Genomic DNA, 26,882 nt, shown 5'->3' with positions numbered 1-26,882 from the left:
GTATGCATAATCAAAAAATCAAGACGGTATTTGGAGCAATTCTTTAACGAATTAAAAACATAACAAGCAAATTTGCAACACATTCATTACAACTGTTTATACAAAATTAACAGACTGAGTAAAGGCTTTGTTTTTATGCCTGTTAGCAAATATTACGAAATCAATGATGTTATTTTACAGTCAGTGGATGTTTATAGCTAAGAAACATTGTCAGTTAAGCGTTTATAAAAAAATACGATGTTGATAAGATTTTAATTAAATTAATTAATCTTAACGAATGATTTATTTGATTCTCTTTCTAAATGCATTATAAATCCCCAATAATTCTTCATATCATGTCTTAGACAGACTCAAACTTTTTACAATGAATCTATCTGCCAAAGTAAATGTAGGCTGCAAACCATATCAGCCATGCTATAAAATGATTATATAAAAAAACTAAAACGGTTGTACTTCGCGCAACAAAGTATTCTATCTCATATTTTGAATATCCAAGGTACATGTATCATAATATTTTGTAATCTTTACCGACAACGTCCTTTTACCAAGAGTCATGAAGGCGAAGATCCGATTAGACATAGAAAGTTAGGTTGTTTATGTGCGTATTTTATCTTCCAAATATTTCAAACCTTTCAGCTATGTGTGAGGTTTTAAATGTGTTTGTCAAAAACGCATATCGTTCAGTGTTCAGGTACTCTTTACCATTATTTAAAAGCTACTCACTGTATCAGATAAACCGCCTCACCCGACACCAAATATCAACGTATATTATTGAGACAGCAAAACATTACATTTAAAGAATAACGTATTTTCTAAAGAAAAGGTAAACAACTGCATTTCGGTAATGATTAGATTTTCCAAATAAAAGTCTTTGAAAAACTTTTATTCAAATTTTCATAGATTTAAAATGTTGATTTTTACCGTTTAATTAAATACAAATACACAAAGTTGAACAACGTAAAATGAATCTTCATATTTTTATTGGCTCATAATTAAACTCTTATAAAAAAGGATTTGCCACTAAGTATGGATATTAAGATATGTTTGATGTTTTTATATTTCGTTTTCCGTAACTTCCAGATGCAAAACAAAATTTTAGAGTTGCTTCGATATTTCTTTCTGCACCTACGAAAATATATATTGACATGAATTTTAAGACAAATTCATTATAATTACTCTAAATCTTTTACAGCTTTAAAATCAATCTATCGCATATTCAAATTGACACATTTATGAAAATTTTTACTTTTACCTTTCTCTCAAACTGTTCAACTCTTTCCAACGGTTATGACGAGTCCGCAGTGAGCCAACTTTAGGCACACCTGATTTCACTCTGTTCTCGTCCTTCTCAAAATTTGATTTTCCTATAAAATGAAAAAATAGAATGACAAATAAAATTAAGATTTTTTAACATGATAATCCGAAAGAAGCCTTAAGGGATATTTTTGGAGAGAATAAAGATTAAATGTAAACAATAATTCTTTTTATTTGATATTCATTTTTGTTTTCCTTTTTTTTGAAATGATGCAATTAAATTTGTAAAAAGAAATAACCTCAACAAACTTTATGTGCTAGTCAATTTTTACAGTGTTTGAAAGCTATTTTCTTCGTCAAATACTAATTAAATGTAGAAAATCAAATATATACACTGTTTGAAACGACAAGAGTTATATACTGCATGATAAAAGGATAAACTTACCACACTTGCAATCACAGTTTGTTTGCATTTCCTTTACGTACACTTGATCGTTGTAACACAATTCTATTTGAAGTTTGTAAATTCCTTCTGAAATCAGCAATCAACAATTTCAATTCACATAAGATAAAATTACAACAAAAATATAGTACAAAAATATTTTTTCTTCCATAAGTTAAAAGCCAAAAATCTTTTAAATATTCTATCTTTCTTTTTTTTCAAATTGCGATTTGCTCACGTGAAAATTATTCCGTATATAGACAAAATTTCGAGTTGTTCAAACATTGTTTTAATACTTGCCACCACAACAACCAATTTCCATTTCCTCTCGATATCTCGCATGGACACCTGACCGACAACAAATCTGTGTTGTTTTATTAAACTTTGCGTTGAGAATTTGGTCAATCTTCGAGTACACACATTCATCGCCTACAACTGCAAATACATTCCAGGTCAAGCAATTTCCATTTGCAAATTAAGTGTATTGGTCTTAATTTTCAAAGGTTTTCATACGTATTTATATATCTGTATAACCTCTTAAATTCGTAGAGTTTGCAGTCGTTATTATGAGAAAAAAACATAACATCCAGGGTGTAAGTGCCTTCATCTTCTACTTCCAAATGCTCAGTCAACGACTGGACTTCTTCGCTGAAGCATCGGACAGTGGTATAGTTTTATAATATGTTACATTAGATTATATTATAGCATACTCCTTCATATTTGGACTGTCCTTGCATAATTATATCAACCCACGGGCTGTTTTTTTTTTTGGATAGAACATATGCTTTGTCATTTTGGACTTTCCACTAATGTGTGTCCGATAAACTACGTTTAGTCAGGCAAACTCATCGTTTGATGGAATGTACATCGGGTAGCAACATTTAAAATGTTCATGTATTTTATTCTATTACTGGTTAATATGCATTACTTTTGGGCATCCCCAACATTGACGCGGCATGTAAGCATGTTTAGCATTTAAAGGTGATTTGATATTTGAGGACCCTGCGAACCAAAACACAACTGAGCCATTTCCTGTCAGGCATTGCTATAAAATTCGAGACTTAAATCTATTTATCTTGCTAATGCTTCTAACAATAATAAAGATAAGAAATAATCACTTACACCACCGAAAAAATTATCTTTTCCCATGGTTCTAATCTCGAAGGCTATTTGAAGCCCATACAAGTTTATTAAAATGCTGCATTACCAACGTGTATACAACGATATTCGTTTTTATTTGTTTTATATTAAAGTATTACACTACTGGATCTAAAAAACCCTGTCCGTATGAAAATCCCCTGTCTTCCCCTGTCACCCCCTGTGTTTTCACTGTCATCCCCTGTGCATCCCCTGTGTGCCACTGTACAGAGCCCCTGTATACCCTGTCATCCCCTGTGCGCCCCTGTACACATCCCCCTGTGTGCCACTGTAAGCCCCTGTCACCCCCTGAACGCCCCTGTCATCCCCTGTAAGCCACTGTATACCCCTGTGCATGTCCCTGACATCCCCTGTACGGCTTTTGACTGGGTTTTTTTCAATATCATTTTCTTAATTCAACTATTGAAATCACATGTGTTATATTTTGAGCTAAAAGTCAATATTTGCACTCAACAGCGCCGAATCACAAGACACACTGTTATCGTAATTTTAGAAATCACATTTTTTAGTTGATAATTTGTTGATACTTCAAAAATTATGCTAACAACTGAAGATTTGAGATTCACCGGGTGGTAAACCTCAGGTGAGGGCGGGAATTATTTTTTTATATTAGGTGTGCAAGCCCTTAGGGCATGTAGTCCTTTTGAGCTCGGGAACATCGCTACTCCCTAATATTTGAAAAACAGACATAAAAATACAACATATAATGAATTATTAAGTTTTTAAAATTGTCTACAGATATATGTACACTTTACTTAAGAATATCTTAAGCCTATGGTAATAAACATACACTAGAAACTAAGATCAAGCGCGGAACATGGTTTTGTATATATCTAAACATATAAGAGCGCACTTAAACCAATAAAGCAGTCAGAATAAAGAATTTATAATCAGCTATGTAACGATAGAGTACACCTTTCTTCTTTTTTCTAACCAAGTTCTTGGTTATACCTTTATTAATTTCCCGTGAAAAGCAAAATAAAGCTTCAATAGCTTATATACAGTACCGTCAACGCGGATCCCGTATTTGACCGCGCTCCCCCCGCGGTTATTTAATCCTTTCCGCGTTACACCATCGCGGTTAATTCATCGCGGTCCTCGCTGCAGCCATGTTTAAACCGCGGCGGTGTGGCCTACCGTTGTACAAGGTGATCGGAGATTTTACCTGTATGCTATTAGACAATTACACGGCCACCTAACACTGAGAGTCATTCCATACTAGCCATGTCTGATGTATTGTTTTCATTTTACACATTAAAATGATTACGTATTTTAAATGCACGTTTTCAAAACTCCTTATCGATTATTTTAGAGATATTTAATTAAAGAATCATCTGCACCCGTAATAATTTTCATGTAACTGTTGATATACCTATTATTTCAAAAATATTTAGTCATTTTTATAATGTAATCTACATGACGGAGAGGGTTAGAACTATAAAACATCATTTTTCGATTTTTTTAATGATTTTAAACATTTCCGACTACAAAAATATTTTAATCCATATCAGTTTGTAGCTCGTTTTACGGCACTCTCTCGATGCTCAAGACAATTAATCTTGTCCGTGACAGGCATATGCTACACGGAGAACGTATACCTACGGTCAACGGCATGATATGAAAATTTTACTCAACCTTTAAAATACTAAATTATATTGACATAATTTTATGTGAGTTCAATATGAAGCTACAACACAAATGTACATGTAGTATCAGCTGCGAATACCGTTTTTCGTAACCGCCCCCTCCACCTCTTCAACGTTTTAATGACTGTGAAAGTACATGTAAATTGTACTTGACTTTAGTCCCAATTGTTTAACACAAAGGTGTGAAACCATCGCATTGATGGGAAATCACTCTACGCTTGAATGCACAGAATACACTGGTACATGAACATATGAGACAGGTGGATAATCCGTCTAACGAGTGATCATCAGGAATTTCATTTGTTTTTCAAACAATTTTACCAACAGTAATAAGGAGAGAGAGAGAGAGAGAGAGAGAGAGAGAGAGAGAGAGAGAGACTGTCGATACTCAAGACAATTAACCTAGTCCGTGACAAGCACACGCTACGCGGTTTACGTATCCCATACGATCAACGGCAAAATATGAAAATTTTACTTTACCCTTAAAATATAAAAAGATATTGATATCATTTGATGTGTGTTGAATATGAAGCTACTACACATATGTCGTATCTGTAGCGAATTATAACGTTTTTTGTACCCCCCCCCCCCCTTTCCAACGTTTAATGACCGTCAAAGTTAACTGTATTTGTCCCAATTGTTTTACACAAAGGTGTGAAACCATCGCACTGACAGGAAATCACTCTTCGCTTGAACGCACAGAATACACGGGTATGAGGCAGGTGGATATTCCTTGCAACCAGTGACATCCAGGAATTCTACCCGTATATCAAACAATTTATTTAACAGCAACAATAAATAATTGTTTCATTTTACTGCCTTCTTAAACTGTAAAAGGTGTTTAACATGTCTCTTCCCCCGAAAAGAGAGAGAGAGAGAGAATTAGTTTTCTTTTTAAATAACGTTGTATACAAACTAAACTTCACAAACAGTGTCAAGTAAACATCATAAACAGTATTAAATACTTTGTTGTTAGACAAACTTCTTTTTTTCCCGAAGACTAATAGAACGAAACTGTTTTCCTTTATCAAGGAAGAAGCACGTGGTGCAGCTCGCGGGCTGATTTGATTGACAATTGAAGCACGTGGACTCAGACTGAAACTGCATATTGGATTCAGTCACAATGTCTTTTATGAATACTAAACTTAGAAAATGTTTATATTAGTATATTTCAATTTAATGCAGTGGCGTCGTTGGGGGGGGGGGGGCTAAAGAGCATTACCCCCTCTCTCTCTCTCTCTCTCTCTCTCTCTCTCTCTCTGTCTCTCTCTCTCTCAGTCTCTCTCTCTCTCTCTCACACACACATTAAGATCGTAGATAAAATCAAGATCGGCGACACTCAATCAAGAAGCCTCCTCTGTAAGTTAGGTGTACGGTTAGACGAAGCCGTTCGCAATTTGGAGATTTTCTTTTGTCTTGAATAGGTGTGAAAACCCCTAGAGCATGTGGCTTTCTACCCTAGGTTTGTTAATCACTATACACAGGAAATGATCGCGACTTATAATTAATATACACAATGAAGGAAATGTGTACAAAAATAGTTGGCATTGGAATTTATTTTAAAAGTAACTCGAGATGTATGCATTTAATAACATGTACAACTTCCCATTGTTTTGTGATGTAACAACCTCATTCCATTTCTTGTAAAGAAATGTCTATCTTCACGCACACCAGAACGCCTAGCCATTGTTTTATGAAAATCACAGAATATACGTGTATGTACACTGTAACTTTTCAGGGCAACACTTAGTTTAAAACAGAATAAAACCCGTGCGATGTGAAGAATCATACAATTTTAATTATGAGTACCTTTTTCCTTTGTGTTTTAATTAGGAGAACTGATTTTTCTTTGAACATTTAATTGTGAGCAATTGTTTTTATAAGGCTACAACTAGTCGGTCTACAGAGCTGGTTGAAATCAATTTTCCGAACAAATTATAATTTTTTTTTTATCAAAACAATGACGCTTGCTACAGCAATTATAAAGTCGTGATTTTCCGTAATATAAGCGATTAAGCCACTTTTAAATTTTGAATGAATTTTTAACGGTTTCATAGGATAAAATATTTAATTTAAGTAAATAAGTCTTATTAATTTTTACATCTTTGGGGTTAGATTTTAAAATTTAATTTAATCGTATATCGATATATCAATCAGTTAGTAAAGCGTGATTTTTCAACCACCTGCGGGTATGGCTCATTTTACCTTGGATTGTACAGATAACAGCTTTAAATGATTAGAATTAAAATATTACCCGAGTATTACCAAATAAACAGCAAATATAAAAAAAAAAAATATTTACCTTCAAAATATGTGATTTTCTATAAAAGGATCATGATTATTTTTATGCATTTGTTAACTTATATTTATGTTTAATGCATGTTATATTTTTTTAATCGAGGGAGATAACTCGTGTTCCTTTTCGATACTTTTTAACACTTGTAATCGATCGTTCAAACCGCGGGGGTGTTGTCATTATGGGTGATTGAACCGCGGGGGCACGCGGTTTTTACCTGAGACAGGTGTTTAAACCGCGTTGCAATTTGGACCGCGGGGGTGCGCGGAAAATACGGGATCCGCGTTGACGGTACTGTAAGTTTGTCTGAGAAATATTTTAGTATGTTTGTTCAATACGTTTCTGACCGGATTATTGGACTCTTGAATTGAATTAAAACTCATGTTTTAATCTCATAATCAATTTCATTAATTTCCAAAATCTATCCAAGAGAGAGAGAGAGTGTGTGTGAGAGAGAGAGAAAGAGTTTGAGAGAGAGTTTGTATTGACTTTGAATTAAATTTATTAATTATATAGTTTACCCGGGAATTAATTTCCTAATAAGTAAACATGCAATCCTAATCTTTATTACCTATTCTTTATCATTCCGCAGCCCAGGTGGTCAGAACATACACAACATAAATGTAAATGTAGAACTAGTGTTTCTATACATGCAGCCTATGGAGTTTATACACTGAGAGAGAGAGAGAGAGAGAGAGAGAGAGATTGCATTAATTTTAATTAAATGTTACAAATAGTTTAAACGGGAATTAATTTCTTAATAAGTAAACATGCAATCCTTATTAATTTTTAAAACCAATTTTCTTTAGTTATTTAGATTAACTTAGAGCTGTCAAATTGATTTTTAATTCATGTATGTTTTATACTACTCCAGATCAATTGATCAAAAAACTTGAAGACACATGATTAACAACTAGCTGATTGAAGCTACAGTTTTCAAAGGAGATGATGTTGACATAATTTCACTCGTTCAGTGATTATATAATAGCTACTGTACACAGCCCTTCTTGACAATTTGCAGTTCACGGTAGCGAGATAAAAGAACAAGAGATGATAGACACCCGTGTACACGTATATATACACACACTTCCTCAGATCTGAATGGTCGGTCAGTGATTATATAATAGCTATATACTGTATACAGCCCTTCTTGACAATTTGCAGTGCACGGTAGCGAGACTGGGAACAAGGAGGTGACAGACACACGTGTACTGGAATGCTACACAATAATGCAATATGTTGTTTAAACACCCCTTATGACCTTTTTCCCAGTCTGTCAAGTAAAGAAACAAGATATTGAAAATTTCAATTTTTCAGTTCTGAGAATTTCAAACATGAAAAGATTGATGAGCTTTAAATTCAGAACATTATTTGGCACAGTGATATGAAGTAAAACTGTATATTGCTCTTTTATATTTTTCATTTTTCAAATGAAATAAAATTAAAATAAATGCCTGATATTCTTCTGATCCGAAACCCGGACCATTGTTTAATATAATGCATGTGTGTATAATTAAATGGTACCCCGTTACCGGCATTTGCATACAATCATGCATTAAATCGTTCATTAACGGTATCATTGCTCTTCAGTGTATATGCATGTGGACAATTCTATACAATAATGCATATGAATAACTAAACTGGAAAATGCACACTAGCTGATAGAAGTTTAAAGTGTCAATGGACCGGTCTAATCCCCCTTTCCGAAAAAAATCAACTCTCTCTCTCTCTCTCTCTCATGATTTATAAAAAAACAATACTGACAGCAATTATCAGCGATTTACATTAAATTCATAAAGGCTGTTTCATTCTATGCATCATTGCACTGGTCAAAACAGTCAAAATATAGGTGATCATTTCGAGCGGTGTGTGGTTATCTGCACGTGCTGATCATGTTGTGTTATTATTATTATGCGCTTTCTCTCAGTCAGGTTACATGGCACAGAACATTGCAGATTTCACGCACTCCTCCACTTATTTTTCTTTCTTTTTTCTTTCTATTTTATTTTTACAAAATACAGAACATGGTCATTTGTTTAAATGCACGTAATAAAATAAGCGGTTTATCGGTATACAAGTATATCTTGATTTGTGTCAATGTTGAGTCAAAATTATTCACACTTGTAATAATATTGCCTTCTATGAAATGCAAGGAAAACCTGAAGCACCGTCTAAAACATGAATGCTATATATAAATTTTTAAAAATCCGAATTAATTAAAAGCTATTTAATTACTTAGCGAGCAGTTAAAGACCGTACAGGGGATGTCAGGGACATGCACAGGGGGAGACAGTGGCTTACAGGGGATGACAGGGGCGTACAGGGGGTGACAGGGGTTTACAGTGGCACAAAAGGGGATGTGTACAGGGGCGCACAGGGGATGACAGGGTATACAGGGGCTCTGTACAGTGGCACACAGGGGGTGTACAGGGGATGACAGTGAAAACACAGGGGGTGACAGGGGAAGACAGGGGATTTTCATACGGACAGGGGTTTTTAGAGCCAGTAGTGTTATGCTTTACATTTGAACAGTTGAATCGAAGAAATTTTGAACAACCTACAATACAAACACAAAACATATCATAGCCATAATAAGACATTCGTGAATTTTGTTTTAAATTCTTACACAAAAATTATTGGTAGTTTAATTCTTATTTCAATTTCAATGTCATGTTGTTTTTATAATGTCACAATACTTATATTATAAAATGAAGTTTAATGTATTCACTACTTACAAGTCAAAGAAACAGTCTAGAATATGCTACCTTGAAGATTACTCATCCGGGGCGCAAAACTATGTCAATGATTCATTCATAAAAGTCCATCACGGCAATTCAAACCTACATGAAAGGTATCTTTTCAATCATCAATTTAAAGAGTAATTACAATACATTTGCTCATTACAATTACTTGATAAAAAATTTTCACATGGCAAACTGTGATTATATATCTAGCATTATACATGTATAAAGAACAATGTGGTTTACCTTGACAATTTTTTTTTAAAGTTAAATGCATTCGTTCGATTAACTGCTGTGTGTATTGAATAAGTATCTAAGATCGCGAATCATCAATTGTATATCAATGAATCTTTAAAACACGACCAAAGATCCTTTTGAATGCATTCTTCACATTAAATCAAATATTCTATCATATTATCTTTATTGATTAAAGTAGAGCAAAAAGGGTATAATTGGACAATTCTTTTTTAATCATAGGGGGTTTTATTTTTTTAAAAACCCTAATATTTGGATGTTTGTACAAAAAAGTGCATATATATCTGTCAAAACCCTTTTAATATTAAATAAGTTATCGTCAAGAAAAACTGTGCCAGTTTGGATCACACATATGCGTTCTCCAGATATGTACATGTATCTTCATTCATGAACCGGGGTGCGTCTTTTTACCCCAATGAACCCCAATGATACCCCAATGAACCCCAATGACACCCCAGTGAACTTTGAGATACCCCAATGATACTAAGTTTGTTCATAATCAATACACTTAATGAATTTTATGTACCAACATATCATGCTACACAAATGAATGAAATTTCAACTACGCGGCGTTTTTTCACCGATTGATTTTCCAATGAACTCATTGTTATCCCAACCAAATTTCGTTGATACCCTCACGAACCACAATAACCTTGAAATGAGCTCTGTGCAATGATTCATTCACCAATGGATTTTAATTTTACAAATGATACGGCAATAAATCTCATTGATACAAGAATGTACCTTTACTTAATGAACAATTAACCCCAACCAGACCCTGAATAACATTAACTTACCAATGATACCGTATTTTAGCTGTAATGATACCTAAGTAAGCCTCATTGATACTTTGATGAACCCCAACAATACCTAGACATTATTTAAAAGCCCAACCCCACCCCTAAACAAAGTTTTTTTGTTAGGGGGGAGAGGGAGGGTTATAGGAATTATCTTGTCCATAAGTCTGTCTGTGCAAAATTTGTGTCTGTTCAATACTTGTACTGTTTTACCCTTGGACTGAATTGTCACACTTTCATTGGTTTAAACATAGCACGTGATTGCCTCATATATCTCTATATTTGTACTGTGAGAAATAATATTAGGCAATATGGCCGCCATTAGCCGACGCTTCGCTTACTCATTTCGACATTTCATAGTATTTAATACATAAACCGCATGCCGTACGTTCTTAAGGTATTTGGAGTAGTTGCCCTTTGAAATTCTTTAAAATTAGAGTAGTTGCCCTTAGAATATTGACGTCACATTGTTTTGTCTGGAGCAGAATATGGCAGCGTCGACATTTGCTCAAATCTCTGCAGAGGAAAGGGAGAAAACGTATAAAATTGAATAGCAACAAACATTGTAAGTGAACATGGGTGAAGCAAAGATTTTCAAAGACTATTTGAAAGGTGAGATTGTAAATTTTGAAGAGTTTAAATGTGTTAAATTGGACGAGATGTTAGGAATCTTGTACATGGTTTTGCGTAGATCATCGCAATTTGTGAATAAATACGTCACTTGATAGTCCTCGGTAAAACATAACATTTATTAGGTTAGTTACTGACTATATGGAACGCCATGGCTGCCTTATGTTATGTGATTTTATTATATGTTGTGGGTCTATAATTATATGCTGTGGTTCTATAATTATATGCTGTGGGTCTATCATTATATGCTGTAGGTTTGTAATTATATGCTGTGGTTCCCTTATTATATGCTGTGGGTCTATCATTATATGCTGTGGTTCTATAATTATATGCTGTGGTTCTATTATCATATGCTGTAGTTCTATAATTATATGCTGTGGTTCTATAATTATATGCTGTGGTTTTATAATTATATGTTGTGGGTCTATTATTATATGCTGTGGGTTCATATTTATATGCTGTGGTTTCATTATCATATGCTGTGGGTTCATTATTATATGCTGTGGGTACATAATTACATGCCGTGGGTTCATAATTATATGCCGTGGTTTCATTATTATATGCTGTGGTTTCATTATTATATGCTGTGGGTTCATAATTATATGCTGTGGTTTCATTATTATACACTGTGGTTTCATTATTATATGCTGTGGGTTCATAATTATATGATGTGGGTTCATAATTATATGCTGTGGGTTCATTATTATATGCTGTTGTTTCATTATTATATACTGTGGGTTCATTTTTATATGCTGTGGGTTCATTATTATACACTTTGGTTCATTTATTATATAATGTGGGTTCATTATTATATGCTGGTATACTTAAATTTTACACAGGGGCTCTTATTATAAATGTTCCTAAACAAAATGGCGGTAGATTCCACAGGGTTGATAGGAAAGGTATTGGAGGATTTAAACTTACATCTGTTTCACGACAGGTTCAGGGCTGAAAAAATAACCACAGATATTGTATGTAAATTATCTGCACACGAATTCCAAACTTTGGGGATCTCAAATACAAGGGATATGATGAGATTAGAAACGAGTGTATGAAATATGGAACTGAAAAGCCAAAAAAGGTATGGCCTCAGTGTGGTCCTCCGATGTATGATACTCTAACAACAGTATTAGAAATGTTCCTTGAAAATGGATGCACAATTACTTACATTTCAAACCTTCTCTCAGTGTCAAAAAGAACGATTTACAGAAGAATGGCACAGTATGGACTTAGTAAAATGAATTTTTCAGAAATATCCGACAATGACCTCGATTTAAAACTCGGGGAAATTTTAAAAAATTTCCCCCTCTATGGAGAAAATCTCTTAAGACAGATGATAACTTTAAAAGGGATAAGGGTTCCTAGGTGGAGACTAAGAGAAAGCATACATCGAATGGATGAACGTGGTGTTTGTGAGAGACAAGCTGGCAGACTGCACAGACGTGTTTTTAATGTAACGGGCCCAAACCATTTATGGCACTTAGACACTAATAATAAACTTGTGCGTTGACGGTTCATAATTGTTGGCGGAATAGATGGTTTTAGCAGACTGGTGATGTTCTTAAGATGCACAGACAATAATACAGCTGGATTAGTACTGCAGTGTTTTTTTTACAAATAATTTGATATAAAATCAGACCAAGCAGTTTTAAAGAAATTTAAGAAAATGTAGGAAAGCAGATTGATTGATAAATTCATTGAACTGTTTATCAATAAGAAGGATACATGTTATTTGTTTTCAGACTACAAAGTTTTAATATACAAAACCAATTATTTTCAATATGCATGTAGGTTGTGTATGAAAATATAAAATACAATTCGGGTAAATCCTGTATATCCATTATTGAAACTATATAGTCATTAAAATCATCTGTAACTAATAGAATTGTGTTTTTACGACTATAGGTTTACCTGGTATTTACTTCGGAGTGGGATTATGATATCTGTTGAAAACTCTTTCCACGTATTCATTAAGATAAAATGTCAAATCCGATCATTTTATGTAAAAATTAATGAAAAATGATCGTTGTTATCTAAGAATTAATCAAAATTAGATCAACGCTTCTGGAAAGAAAAGAGTTAGACTGAAAGGGTGATCCAGTCGACTAGGAGGTCTTTTTAGAAACGCAACATTTCATATAAATCTTTTCTCGTAATTACGAGATAACTAACTCGTAATAACGAGATCTTTTCTCGTAATAACGAGGAAATTATCTCGTAATAACAAGATCTTTTCTCGTAATAACGAGATAATAAACTCGTAATAACGAGATCTTTTCTCGTAATTACGAGATAAAAATATTTTTTTATGTGGCCCTATTCGTCTTTCGTACAATGTTGAAAACACTATCTTTTATTTGTTTGAGGAACTGAAGTAGAGATGTGCATTCAGCCTCGCCCAATGCCCGGAAATCCAACACAGATTCAATTTTGCGGGTGGGGATCCTAATCAGTGTAGTGGTAATAGAGTACGTGCAATATTCTTATGCAATAGCAGTTTTATTTTATGCCACTGTCATCGAAGATTTGGGGGGTACATAGTTTTTGCCCTTTCTGTTCATCGGTCTGTCTGTTTGTCCGCAAAAAATTGCACATAACTTTTGAGTGGTTTGGGCTCTGGCTTTCATATTTTACAAAAGTATTCCTTATGACCAGGCCTTTTTTGCGGTAACACCAAATTTGACCTTTTGACCATGAAGTTTGATCAACTTTAACAAACATTTTCACACTTTTACCTTGGCCATAACTTTTGAAAATTGGTGCTAAGGCTTTCATACTTCACATATGTATACATTCTGACAAGACCTTTCAGTAGGTATATGTTTTACCTTGACCCGAGAGTTTGACCCACTTTTCAAAAACTTGAACCTTGGTCATAACTTTTGAACATTTAGCACTAGGGCTTTCATATTTTATAGATGTATTTCTCGTTTCAAGCTCTTCCTTTGGATAACAACAAATTTTGTCTTTTGACCTTGACCTTTGGAGTTTGACTTGCATTAGAGAAACTTCAACCCTCGCCATACGCTGCCATTCTGGGACATCAGTGTTTCACAAACACATCTTGTATTTATTTTGGTTAATTTGGCTTTTTCCCTTTGAAGAACTACTTATAATTTATCAAATTACATGATTTTAAGATCATAATTTTCTCACCCTCTTAATAAAAATATGATTGCTGATCCATAAAAAAATTACAGTAACGTTACATTTAGAGGGCAAACAAATCATCAAATTAAAATCAGATGCGTTTGTGAAACACTATGAGCCCGGCGGCAACAAATTTCGAAAAAGCAATTTTTTGGCATATAGGTCACAGTTAAGGTCACAAACTCATTGTCCTATGTGTCATTTAAAAGCACCTAATTAGTGAAGTATGCATACCAAATACGAAGTCTCTATCTCCTATAGTTCAAAAGTTATGGCTAAGGTTAAAGTTGACAACAGACAGACAAACAGGACAAAAACAATATACGATTCGGACGCATAAAAATGTGTCCTTATAGAATTCGTGAGCAAACACGTACGGCTGCGCTAAGAGAGATGCCGAGACATAGAATTTTTTGAGCTATTTGGACTTTCAGTAACGTACTCTCAAATGACGGTATATATTCTCAAGCTTGTACTTGATTTTTAATAGCACACCCCCTTTAAAGAATCTTAAACATCAACAATTTAATTATTATAGTTGATATAATAAATAAAACAAGAAATCAATTTTGTATACTCAGTATTTTAATCATTTTTATTGTAGTTAAAAAAAATAAAAGAATTTAGAACACAAACGCATTTTCTGCTTTGTCTGAAAGTATTATATTGATAAATAGAAACAGGATGTTTTTGTGAAACACTATGCACCCGGCGACAACAAAGCTCTAAAAAGCAATTTTTAGCATATGGGTCTCATTCAAGGTCACAAGATCATTGTCCTTGGTGTCAGTTGAAAGTGCTTGTAAATCTAAATTATAAAAAGAGAAATCCGGATTCGAATAGCTAGTTTCGACTAAATCGACAGCATATATAATTATGAATTCACAGCATATAATAATGAAACCAGAGCATATAATTATGAACCCACAGCATATAATTATGAACCTACAGCATATAATTATGAACCCATAGCATATAATAATCAATCCAGAGCATATAATAATAAAACCACAGCATATAATTATGAACCCACAACATATCATAATGAAACCACAGCATATAATTATGAAACCACAGCAAATAATTATGAACCCACAGCATATAACAATGAAACCACAGCATATAATTATGAACCCACAGCAGTTAATTATGAACCCACAGCATATAATAATAGAACCACAGCATATAATAATAGACCCACAGCATATAAGTATAGAAACACAGCATATAATTATAGAACCACAGCATATAATAATAAAACTACAGCATATAATCAAGAATCACAGCATATAATTATAGAACCACAGCATATAATAAGGGAACCACAGCATATAATTACAAACCCACAGCATATAATAGTAGACCCACAGCATATAATAATATACCCACAGCATATAATTATAGACCCACAGCATATAATAGTAGAACCACAGCATATAATAATAGACCCACAGCATATAATAAAATCATCTAACATAAGGGAGCCAAGGCGTTCCATATTTCTCCATAATATTACTTATTATGTTAGTTACTGACTCACTACGAAAATATATTGGGTTGATCAATCTCATAGATGGCGAGGCGAATAAGTAATATTATGGAGAAACACTGAAAGTTCTCTAATGACCTGCGTGTGTGTCATGAACTTGCCCCAAGTTCATTAGGTGCAATGGCACGATGAAGAGGTAGCGCTATGACGCGATGGTACGATAGCGATAACGAGATGGTGCGATAGCGAGGACGCGATGGTGCAATAGTGATGACGCAATGGTGCGATAGCAATGACGCGATTGTACGATAGCTATAAAGCGATGGTGCAATAGCGATGACGTGATCGTACGATATTGATAAGGCGATGGTGCGATAGTGATGACGCGTTGGTGCGATAGCGATAACGCGATGGTGCGACAGTGATGACACGATGGTGCGATAGTGATGACGCGATAATACAATAGCGATATCGCGATGGTGCGATAGTGATGACACGATGGTGCGAATAAATGATGTATGCAGAAAATTGGAAAGTTGAATGAGAGAACCCCTCTCTCCCCAATTGCTTTTTAAAAACAGTCTTAAAATTCTTATTTGGGACAGTAATAAAAATATATAGAGAAATTTGACATTAGAACAAAATTGTATATACATGTATTATCATCCATTTCAGTTTGGATTTGCATCTCTAAATATTCAGCCATGGTTTCGGTTTTAAGAATAGTTAAAAAAAAAGAATTAAGAAAACTTTCGGTAAAAAATAAACAAAAAGGGGAAAAAAACATGATATTAATGTGTAAACGGTGTTTATGCACATGCTTGCGCGGAATATATTTTAACTATGCACATATTTAGTATCATTTGGGGTTTTTCAATGTTCAGTAGGGTATCATTATGGTTCATTGGGGTTCATTGTGGTATCATTGGGGTTCATTGGGGTATCATTGGGGTTCTTTGGGGTATCATTGGGGTTCATTGGGGTATCATTGGGGTTCAATGAGGTAAAAAAACGCACCGCATGAACCGGATCAAATGTTTAAAAAATCTAACATTCCAAATTAAAAAAAAAAAAATTACTTATTCACTTTTTTGTGTAAAAGCAAATAACCTACTTAAGCTCATTTAAGTTAATCAATAATATCTGCAATTATTTAATAAGGACCAAAATTGTAAATTGGATTTTTTTTTTATTTTATGGGGATTAAGCTTTTGAATTTATTTGAGGTTTGTGCACAAAAGGAGCGTATTTTAAACGCCCATGATATTTGTTTGTAATTGTACAGGACTATCAACAAAAGTAGGAAATAAGGTTCAAAGCAAGCAAAATAAATATATCAATTGTGAATTTCATTTTGACATTTTAATAGCATCCAATCTTAGATGGTTATGGCAAAACACTTACAACAGACGTTATCTTTTCCAAAACATTTGCCATCTTGGATTAAAAACAAACGACAATTCTTTCTTTGTGTACCGTTATGCAAAAGAGTTCTGAATATGATTTATTAAAATCGACTATTTCTTTGCGATTTTTAAAAAAGAAGTCGATACATTTGTCTTGGAAGAACAATAAAAAGACAATTTCGAATAATTCATTTCAAAAATCACACGAATCGTTTGTTGCAGATTTTCTAGCCACTGATGCGCTCATTCTTGCCATTGGAAATTCTGTGCCTGCTTTGTTCTTTTTATTAATACGATATCTCAAAAAATGCGTAAATAATTTTCAAAAATTTATCTATAATACATTTTTTAGATACCCTATTAGATGAAATTGTCTTCAGCAAGAAAACTTACATGTAAAAGTCAGTTTAGAAACTTGTCTACACTTTTTTATACCTAAATTGATTATTTGTTTGGCTGTTTATAAGTTCTGTTTACCCAACAATCTTTACCACTTATTTAATATATAATCAATGACCTGTAGACATACAATATCTGGACTGATGAAAATAAACGAATAAGCTTTTTTAAATATCTGTATTATATAATTATCAATGTATATAAAGAGACATGGTCACGATTTGGTAACATTTTATTTTTCGATTATTATTGTTTATTATGCTTTGGTCATGCTTTTCTAATAAACCATAATTTGAGTGTCAGTCAAAGAGATACATGTAAGATATAGAGCTCACACTGGCTCGTGTCATGTTGTCTTTACATCGGTTCAATTTACCGGTAGAAATTCTTTTTCAAGCTGATTTTTCTGTCTGCTTTTTCGTTTGAACCTAAATACACGGTTTCTAGTCTATCAATTTTAAGTCTAAACCTTACATTTTCTAGTCAACATTAAAATGTAAAAAAAAAAAAAAGACCTGTTCTTTATTTACATTCCAAAGTCTTATGACCTCTGTATATTGCTTATAACTCGACAACCGACACTTAAATTTATGTTGACTATTGGAAATGCCTTACTAAAGCATCAAAAACAATAAAAAAGAAAAAAAAACTTACAGAAATCGTGACCATGCCTTTTTAAAACTGAGATTCTGGTAACATACGATTCATGTACGTGAATGCGTTTTTCAATTTTTAAATAAATAAATGGCTTCATCATACGGAATAAAGACAAAAATCAGATTCATTTATTTATTTTACAATGTGAATACTTACGTACGACCTTCAATTGTCAAAACTATAGATTGTTTACAGTAAGAGTTTAAATGTCTTTTCTAACACATTAATAACATTCCGCGGGATCATGTTTCTTCCGTGTCCTGTATCTATTTTGAAGTTTACAGTTGATATAAAATTGTGAACGCTAAATAGTTATGATTGTTAAAGAACTTGATAGCCTTAACTTATTATATATGTCATCGTCTGTAAAACATTACAACAAATCGTATAGGTATACATCGGTATTACTACATGTAGTATCTATTCATATGAATCCGGACAGCTGATCTTCATTCACTTGTATTAGTCTATTTAAATACATGCACAGTCATTACACACATCATAAACCCGACTTTCAAATACTCAGTGCGTTCCGCATTCAGCATTTAATATTTTTTCATCATATGAGTTCACTTGGACGGATTTCTTTTCGCGTTTGATAAAGGTTTTTTGAGGGCGTTTACAGTGGGAGGTAAGAAAATCCAATGGGCAATTCCTAAAGCAATTAACATTGTCTTGTGAATCAGCTTCATCGAATTCCATATTGTTTTTTGCTAAATCTGCAAAACATTCATAAAAAGTAAATACGGATTATAAAAACTCAAGAAACAATGAGACAGTAAGCATACATTGAAACCATATGTTTTTGATACACTTTCTCACAAACAAGATTCCTTTAGATTTTTTAATAGTGGCCCTGAACGTTTTCTATTTGAAACTTAAATTATGATACTTTATACAGCGTATGCACACTTGACTTAAAATAGTTAACGTTGTTAAAACATTTGTTTTAAAACAGTGTTTTTTTCTTTGTCTTTTAACAAAGACCGAATTTGTACACTAGGTATCATCTACACTTGAAAACTCTACCTTCATAGACTTCTTTTTACTATATAAATACTCCCATTACACATACCATGAAAACGGAATTTCAAAAATGCATAAATTATGTATTCAGCGTCTCGTGTATTTTTTATGAGTTCACTTGGATTTAGGCTAGGACTCCGAAAAAATTTTTTGAGGTCGATTAATGGAGGAGGTAAGGAAATTCTATGGGCAATTCCAATAGCAAATAACAGTTTATTTATCATACGTAAACACATATACATTATTTATTAATTTTATCAGCAAATTTTGCACTAGACGTCAACAACACAAAATGATGTTTGACAAAATTCAAAACTTTTTTCAAAAGTCTCCGGTATGCATCATATTCAAACTGTAGACGAGAATCTTGGTTTTTATGGATTTGACAACCTCATTATGCAAAGAATGAAAAACGGAAATATTTTTGTTTCCATTTCGCCACATAGAATTTTACTGGTGTGCATTTCAAGCATTTAAACTTTGACAATAACTCAATTTAAAAAGATTATATATAATATCCAGATAAGGCTACTTTCCTTTCGTACAAAAAAGTTTAACAGTGCTGAAAGCATTTGCTCTAACACAGGTAGATGTAACTTTACCCACCAATTTCCTATGCGTTAAAGCCAGTACATAATTCAAATGAGAAAAATATTTAAGTATAATTTTATCTGTTTAATCTATCTTTAAATACCAAAAACCAAAATAGCTCTGTGTGTTGAAAAAAGAGACAATGATATAAAAGTTAGGCAAAATGCTTGCTTACAAAATGACTACTAGTATAAAGTTAGTACAACTATCATTTAATCAGTTGTATGCCATGTCTACACTTATGGAATCTACCTGTGATATTCAACACCCCATTTTGAGATTAGTCAACCAGAAAATTTGTGTCGGTTGGATTACTCGTGTATTTCACAGATTTGTTCATTTACAATACTGTTTTAATTTTTTACAATGTTCGTGGAATGCATTTCTTATAACCATATAAAATTTGAGAACCAGTCGTACAGTTATATGCAAGATAAAGAGCTCAGAATTCAGGCCCGTGGCCTGTGTTTGTATATTTATGATCAATATACTATTAAATAATCTTTGTCAAGCTGATTTGTCTAGATCTCCTTATTCATTTTAAGCATAAATAAACAGTTCTTAACATTTAACACTTTCATTTTAGGTCTAAAACTGAAATTGTGACTTCAACATTCAAATTGTGAAGAAAAAAAAATTGTTTACACAACAAAGAATTGTAAACTCTGTAACTCACTTTAAACTCAACAAAGGACCCTCAAATTTTGGTTGCCTATTTAAGATGCCCTACTGAAGCATTGTAAACATTAAAATTGGAAAAATAATTTTTGGCAAAAATCGTAACCTCCTATAAATGCCCCTTTTTACAAACAAAGCGTTATAATTGTATAAAAGGGAGGACAATAATTAAACGCCATTGTTTAGGGCGTATGTTTTTATTAAGACAGTCGATTTCAATTTGAGCAAAAACAAAAGCCTTATATAAAAGGTAATTTAATTATTATTTTAGAATTGATTCATGTGTGTCATCCAACAGCATTTTTTTTTCTCTGATGATACAGACCATGTAAACTGTCGTCTAAATTTTGTCGATTAACAAAACCTCATTCTGGTTAAAACCATCCCATTCTTCTTACATTGGTCAAATTAAAGTGAAAAACGAAACACATATTTGATGTGTTTGAATTAAAGAATTAACTGTAAAAGTATTCTTCATTGTAAAAGTAACATCAGCAGTGACCTATTCAGTTTCGATCTTCCTAGCACCGATTTCAGATTCATTACATTCTGTTTATTATTTTCGTTTTGCTACCCCTTTAAACAACCACTTGTGTGCACTACACAATGTGATGAAAAAAAGTAGTTAAATAGCTGAATATCGTCAAATGTAATGAATGAATAGATCGCTGCCTAAAACGTATGACCGCATTTTTAAAATCTCAGAAATCGCTTACTATGCAGTGAAAAATAATGGCAGAAGCGGTTTTTCAGAACTCTAGAAGCAAGACAGAATGCACAACGCTCGTAAAACTGGAAGTCACTCAAAACAAGACTTGCAATCGAAACGTCTTAACCCTTGACTGTAAGGCGCAACGCGCTGTAATTGTAAGTAAAAACATCATTAGATTTAATCTATTAATTAGAAAAGGATATGCTACTTCTTTTTCACTTTTCAATTACTTTTCAATTGCCAACGAAAAAGTGAACTTGGGAGATGTAAAATGATATTCATTATAGGGGGCCATTTTAGGCCCATATCATTTATATTCCTTTTCAATGTTTTTCTCTCACAATTTATTGACTCTTGTTTTTAAACATTTTATTAAGGAATATTAATAGAAAGCAAACTGTAAGTCGTTGACATAAAAAAGTCCGCTATATTTACTTAAACACATAATGTGTAATATTTTCTCAAAAATCCACCTTACCTTAACTTTTAATTTTGATATATATACAATCATTTATTTGTTAAGCGTTTTATAAATCAACTCCCGTCGCATCAACATTTGTCTTGTAAAACAATTCTGTTTATGTAATTATGAGTTAAACAATATCCGGCATGGAAAAAAAATAACGTATCTAATTGATACACAAGTGATCAATGCATAATTGAATCCCACCGATTTATTTTTCAACATTTTAATCTTATTTAGGTGTCATTTATTTAATGAGTATGTTTCGTACAAATGAAATGTACAAACATAGTTACCTCAGATTGTGTTTTGACAATAGAAGTTTACATTTGAACATTTCCTGGGTAGTTACATGTAAGTTATTGTCAAAAAAGGAAATAGTAAGAGAGCAACAAATGATAATTCATCAATGGAAATATATGGCTATGGGGAAATCATTAAAACATATTCATTGATGTTGATGTTCCTTTTATTATCAGAAAATTGATTTTATGATTTATGATGAAGCGAATGAAGTTTAAATAATTACTATTATTCAATTGATTTGTATAATATATATTTTACCATGGATTTTGTTTGATATTTGCTGAAATGATCTAATGAAAAATTCTTTATGCTTAACATTTTTAAAGAGATGTTGTTGTTTTTTTAAAGAGACGGAGTTCTTGGGAGAGAGGAAAAGCATTGTATGAAGTTGTGCAAAAACAAAATTTGAGACTCTTTGACTAAACTTTTATCAAAAAGGTATATCTTTTGTGAATCTGTTTTTATATCCGCAATTTATTAAGAAAGTTCGGGTATATTGTTGTTACCCTGTTCCGTCCGTCCGTCCATCTATCACGTTTTACTTTCTCAAACTGCCCTTACATCTTATAAACCAGCAAACTGAACTCTTGGAGTTTGATTTGGGGTGTCATGTTGTTTTGTAAAAAGGTTTCCAAAATTCTTTGGTAGTCCTGGGGGTCAAATAATTGGTAAAAATTACGTTTTTTTTTACCAAAAAAACTTCTTCCTCGAACTCCTCCTACATTTTCAACAGTAGATAAATCATCTCTTGGAATATGTTTTAGGGTATCCTATAGATGCGCAATAAGATTTCGGAATTTTTTATTTTATTTTCGGGGTCATTTAATGGCTGAAAAATTCGAAAAACTGGTTTCAAAAACGTCATTTTTTGCAGTAGCCAAATGTTCTTTTAGAATATAATTGAGGGCGTCATATTGAAGTGCAATCAGGTTCCAGAATATGTTTTGCAAAAGAAGAGTAAGGTTCCCAGAACCCCTGAAGTGTAAATATCTTCTCGCGTAAAGTACCACTTTTACAGTAGAATCATAGCCAAATTCAGCACTGATGTTGTAAAATGTGAACCAGAAGCATTATGTTTAGTGTGCAATTATACAATCACAAGAAATCTGTAATTGACCCAAGGATAATACCTTATCTCTTAAAAGCATTTAGTCTGTAGAATGAATCATTATAATACCATAATGTTGTTGCTTGTTTCCTCTTTGGTGATTTTTTGATGATACCGGTTGGTTATGCAGAAAGTGTTCATTTTTTAAAGATATTAACAGAGCTTAAAACCTACCCGGTTTTACTGTTATATAATGTATATTATATTTCAAGCTTTTAGATCTCATTAACAATTTAGGAGTTTGATTTTTTGGTTTGGTCTTATTTACGAACAGATAGAAACCCTGCATTGCTCTTAGGATTACAAATTAAAATAATTTCACGATACTACACTTGAGATTCACCTCCACAATCTTTCTGAAACGTAAAATAATCCAAGTTATCTCATTCACCCTGTGTTTTATTGATACATGATATGCAGTACACTGCGGTATAAAATGTGCAGGTAATATTTTCATGAAGCTATTGCATTGTTCTGTAAAAGGACGTTTTTTAAACGTACCGGAGCAGGTGAATGAATGTTTAAAGAATGTATAATCGTCCTGGTTCACATGAACGTGTATTTGCAGTAAAAATCACATGGTACTATTTAGATAATTAACTTAAATGAATTTATTCAGACGCTTTGAACAACTTCTCAACATTAAAAAAAATTAAAGCACCGACTGCCAATATGAGCGACAACATGAATTGCCAGTCGTCGAAAGTTAGCGAGTATGAAAAAACGCACAATATGATATTTTCTTTTAATATTGTCAAATTTTTCATACCTATACTTGTAATATTCATTATAAGGGCAGTGCAATCAAATGTTTATATTAGTTTTATCTATTCAAAACAATGCAATGAAACAAAAAACATCATGTATTTTTTCTTTTCATTACTTGTAATTTAGGCGTATTCTATGGGCAATTAAAACCAAAGAAAGCGTTTAAAAATCATTTTTCTACACACAAAATTAAATTTTCCAAATAAAATGTCTACCTCAGTACGACAATAGAGAAAATTATGAATGCCTACTTGTAGCTGTATTGTATGTATGTGTATGTTTAAAATTTGACAACCTTCATCTAAAATTAATAGGATACATGTAATAAGATCAGTGCAAAATGATAGCTTAGGAAAATCCAGTTGCAATTTCTCAATTCATACTCCTTTCTTACATATCTTTTGTTAAAGTCATGTGTCATCATATACCCATATCTGTATAGAAGGACAAAACTTCTTTACAAGTTAAAAACGTTTGACTCTTGTGGTACGTATTATGTTTGTTTTACAAGTAAGTGTAAGTACATGTAATCTTGTCTATCATTTTAGCAGGCAAACTGAGTCCATTTGCTGATATTATTTTGATCACTAAAAAATTAGTGTGATTGTAAGGGGTTTATCAAAAAAAAAAAGCTTTCCTTTTCTTTGAATATGCTAAAATAATTCATAATTTACCGTACATATTTTCAGAAAATGATTTTTATAAATGTTCCTAAAGGCCAGATTGCTCTTTTAAAAAGTTTTAAGTGCAAAAAGTTCTTTTATTTGACTACATACATTACCCCTAGTTTGGTTTACGTCAGCCTCATAATAACTTTAAAATACGTGTTTTATGTAGTATAGATCAATCAAAATTGTTAAATACGTCTTAGTTATATTGATGGACTACCTTAAATTTGACCCCCAAAGAGAGACTGCACGATATTCTACTGCATAAACAACATTGCATCTACGTATACCCACTGACCTGTCTGTTACTGATTACCTCTGTTCAAGAGAAAGATTAACCCTGGATAGTACTCGTCCGTCCATCCGTCTGTCTATCTGTGCAAAATTCGAGTCCGGTCAATATCTTTCTTATCGGAAAACAATGGAAGATCTTACTTTGCACAAAAATTGCTGACTACTCGAAGGTGTGTATTGATTTTGAACCTTGAAGGTCATTTTTGCTAAGTTAAGGCCACTAGCAAAGTGCAAAATTCGTTTTTATTCAATATCTTTTTACTGGAGAAACATTGGAAGTTCTTGCTTCACAAACACAATGCTTTTGACCTGATAGTGTGTAATGACCTTAACCCAAGGTAAGTTGGGCAAGGTCAAAATCACTATTAGGAAAAGTGCAAAATATTCGTGTCTGGTCCATATCTTTCTTATCCAGAAACATTGGAAGTTCTTACTTCACACAGAAATTGAGGAAGGTCAAGGTCACTGGTTAGAAGAGTGCAAAATAGGGGTCCGCTCCATTTTTTTTCTAATGCAGAACCATTGGAAGTTGTTACTTGACACAAACATTGCTTATGACCCGATCGTCTGTAATGACTCGGACACATGCTCATTTCGGCAAGATCAAGGTCACTGGTAGGAAAAGTGCAAAATTTGTGTGCGGTCAATATATTTTTGTTTTTAACCTGTAAATGTGTTCTTATTTTAGCTTTGGTCTTTTTTGCAAGTTCAATATCACTATAAGAAAAAGAAGCAACCATCATTTTCTAATAGGAAGGTGCTTTCGTTTCCATACTTTCTTAGCGGGGAATATCATATGTTAAATGATAAACCCCAAAGTTAAAATTAATATGCATTAGTCTTGTAAATATTTTTATAAAGTCTTTTCAAAAAAATTCGACAGTGTTTTTACCCAAATCGTCGATTCATAATTAAGAGTGACAAATATGCATCGTATACAATCACTTACGGGAAAATTACAACATCTTTCCAGCTAATTTGATAATGTTGATTTCGTTAATCTTTGATTTTATATGAATAGGTTTTAAAAAAGAAATTTCCACTTATTTGTTTTGATATTTATTTCTTAGAACCTTTCTTTTAAAAACTTAAACCTTCGTAATGCGTATCGGAAAAAATAACTTATTTCGTTTTGGTTTTTTTTAACCTTAAGAAATTTGATGAAACCAAACTTATACCTGTATAAATCAATAATTAATTCCATTTGTATTTCAAATCTAATATCTTATTCAGATGTCCTAGAATTAGATATATTTAATCTCGCATCCACAATCCCTTGTTGCTACATATATGAAAGCTTTTTACATCGAAATGCATTTTTTGATTTTATACTGGTTCACCAAGCGTATGGGTAAACGTCATTGAAGCTGTCTTACAAATAGAATACTTGACTCTGAAGCAAGAATATCTTCATTTCCAACAACTATACAATTAAACTTTTCTTCGTATTATAGGTATAGTTATACAAAAAGTATTGTCACATTTATATTATCATTATCAAATGTTAACTGCAAGATATAGTATATATTTAACATTTCTAGTTTAAACTGTAATTTCAAGGAAATTAATATATCAATTCTCTGTGAAATTTATGAGATGGGTGAATCTTGAAAACCATTTACTTAAGCCAGTACAGCAATTATCTTAATTAGTTTTCATCTTGCTACCTACGCGGAAATAGACACTGGTAACAAATCCACTATCAAGCAAAGCAAGCAGTTTCAAATGAATTGCTCGGTACCACAACCTTGTTCTCCTTCTAACAACTCTCCTGAAACTTTTGAAAAGTATTGCTATAGAGGTTACAAAAAAGGTCACCACTAACCGAAGGAGGGAATTTCCACCTTATGTTCGATGCTCTCCGGCCAACTGTTCATCGCTAGCCAGGGGAGTGTTGCATGTGCATCTAGTATTAACTCTTACATGAATAACAATAACGTCATTCAGG

The 26,882-nt window shown here is 32.8% G+C and overlaps 1 protein-coding gene across 1 annotated transcript; it reads right to left on the bottom strand.

Annotated features, from left to right (window-relative positions):
* Nucleotides 1-992: 992 nt before the first annotated feature.
* Nucleotides 993-26,882, bottom strand: LOC128182851 (uncharacterized). The gene is made up of 5 exons (XM_052851610.1): nucleotides 26,760-26,882; nucleotides 1,997-2,131; nucleotides 1,700-1,786; nucleotides 1,253-1,364; nucleotides 993-1,125 (listed from the first exon to the last, which is right to left on the bottom strand). The coding sequence occupies exons 1-5, from the start codon at nucleotides 26,809-26,811 to the stop codon at nucleotides 993-995; spliced, it is 519 nt and encodes a 172-aa protein (XP_052707570.1). The 5' UTR covers nucleotides 26,812-26,882.

The sequence above is a fragment of the Crassostrea angulata genome, chromosome 5 (genome assembly GCF_025612915.1).
Source record: "Crassostrea angulata isolate pt1a10 chromosome 5, ASM2561291v2, whole genome shotgun sequence".
NCBI classification, from domain to species: domain Eukaryota; kingdom Metazoa; phylum Mollusca; class Bivalvia; order Ostreida; family Ostreidae; genus Magallana; species Magallana angulata.
This window is presented reverse-complemented; position numbering and strand designations above follow the sequence as displayed.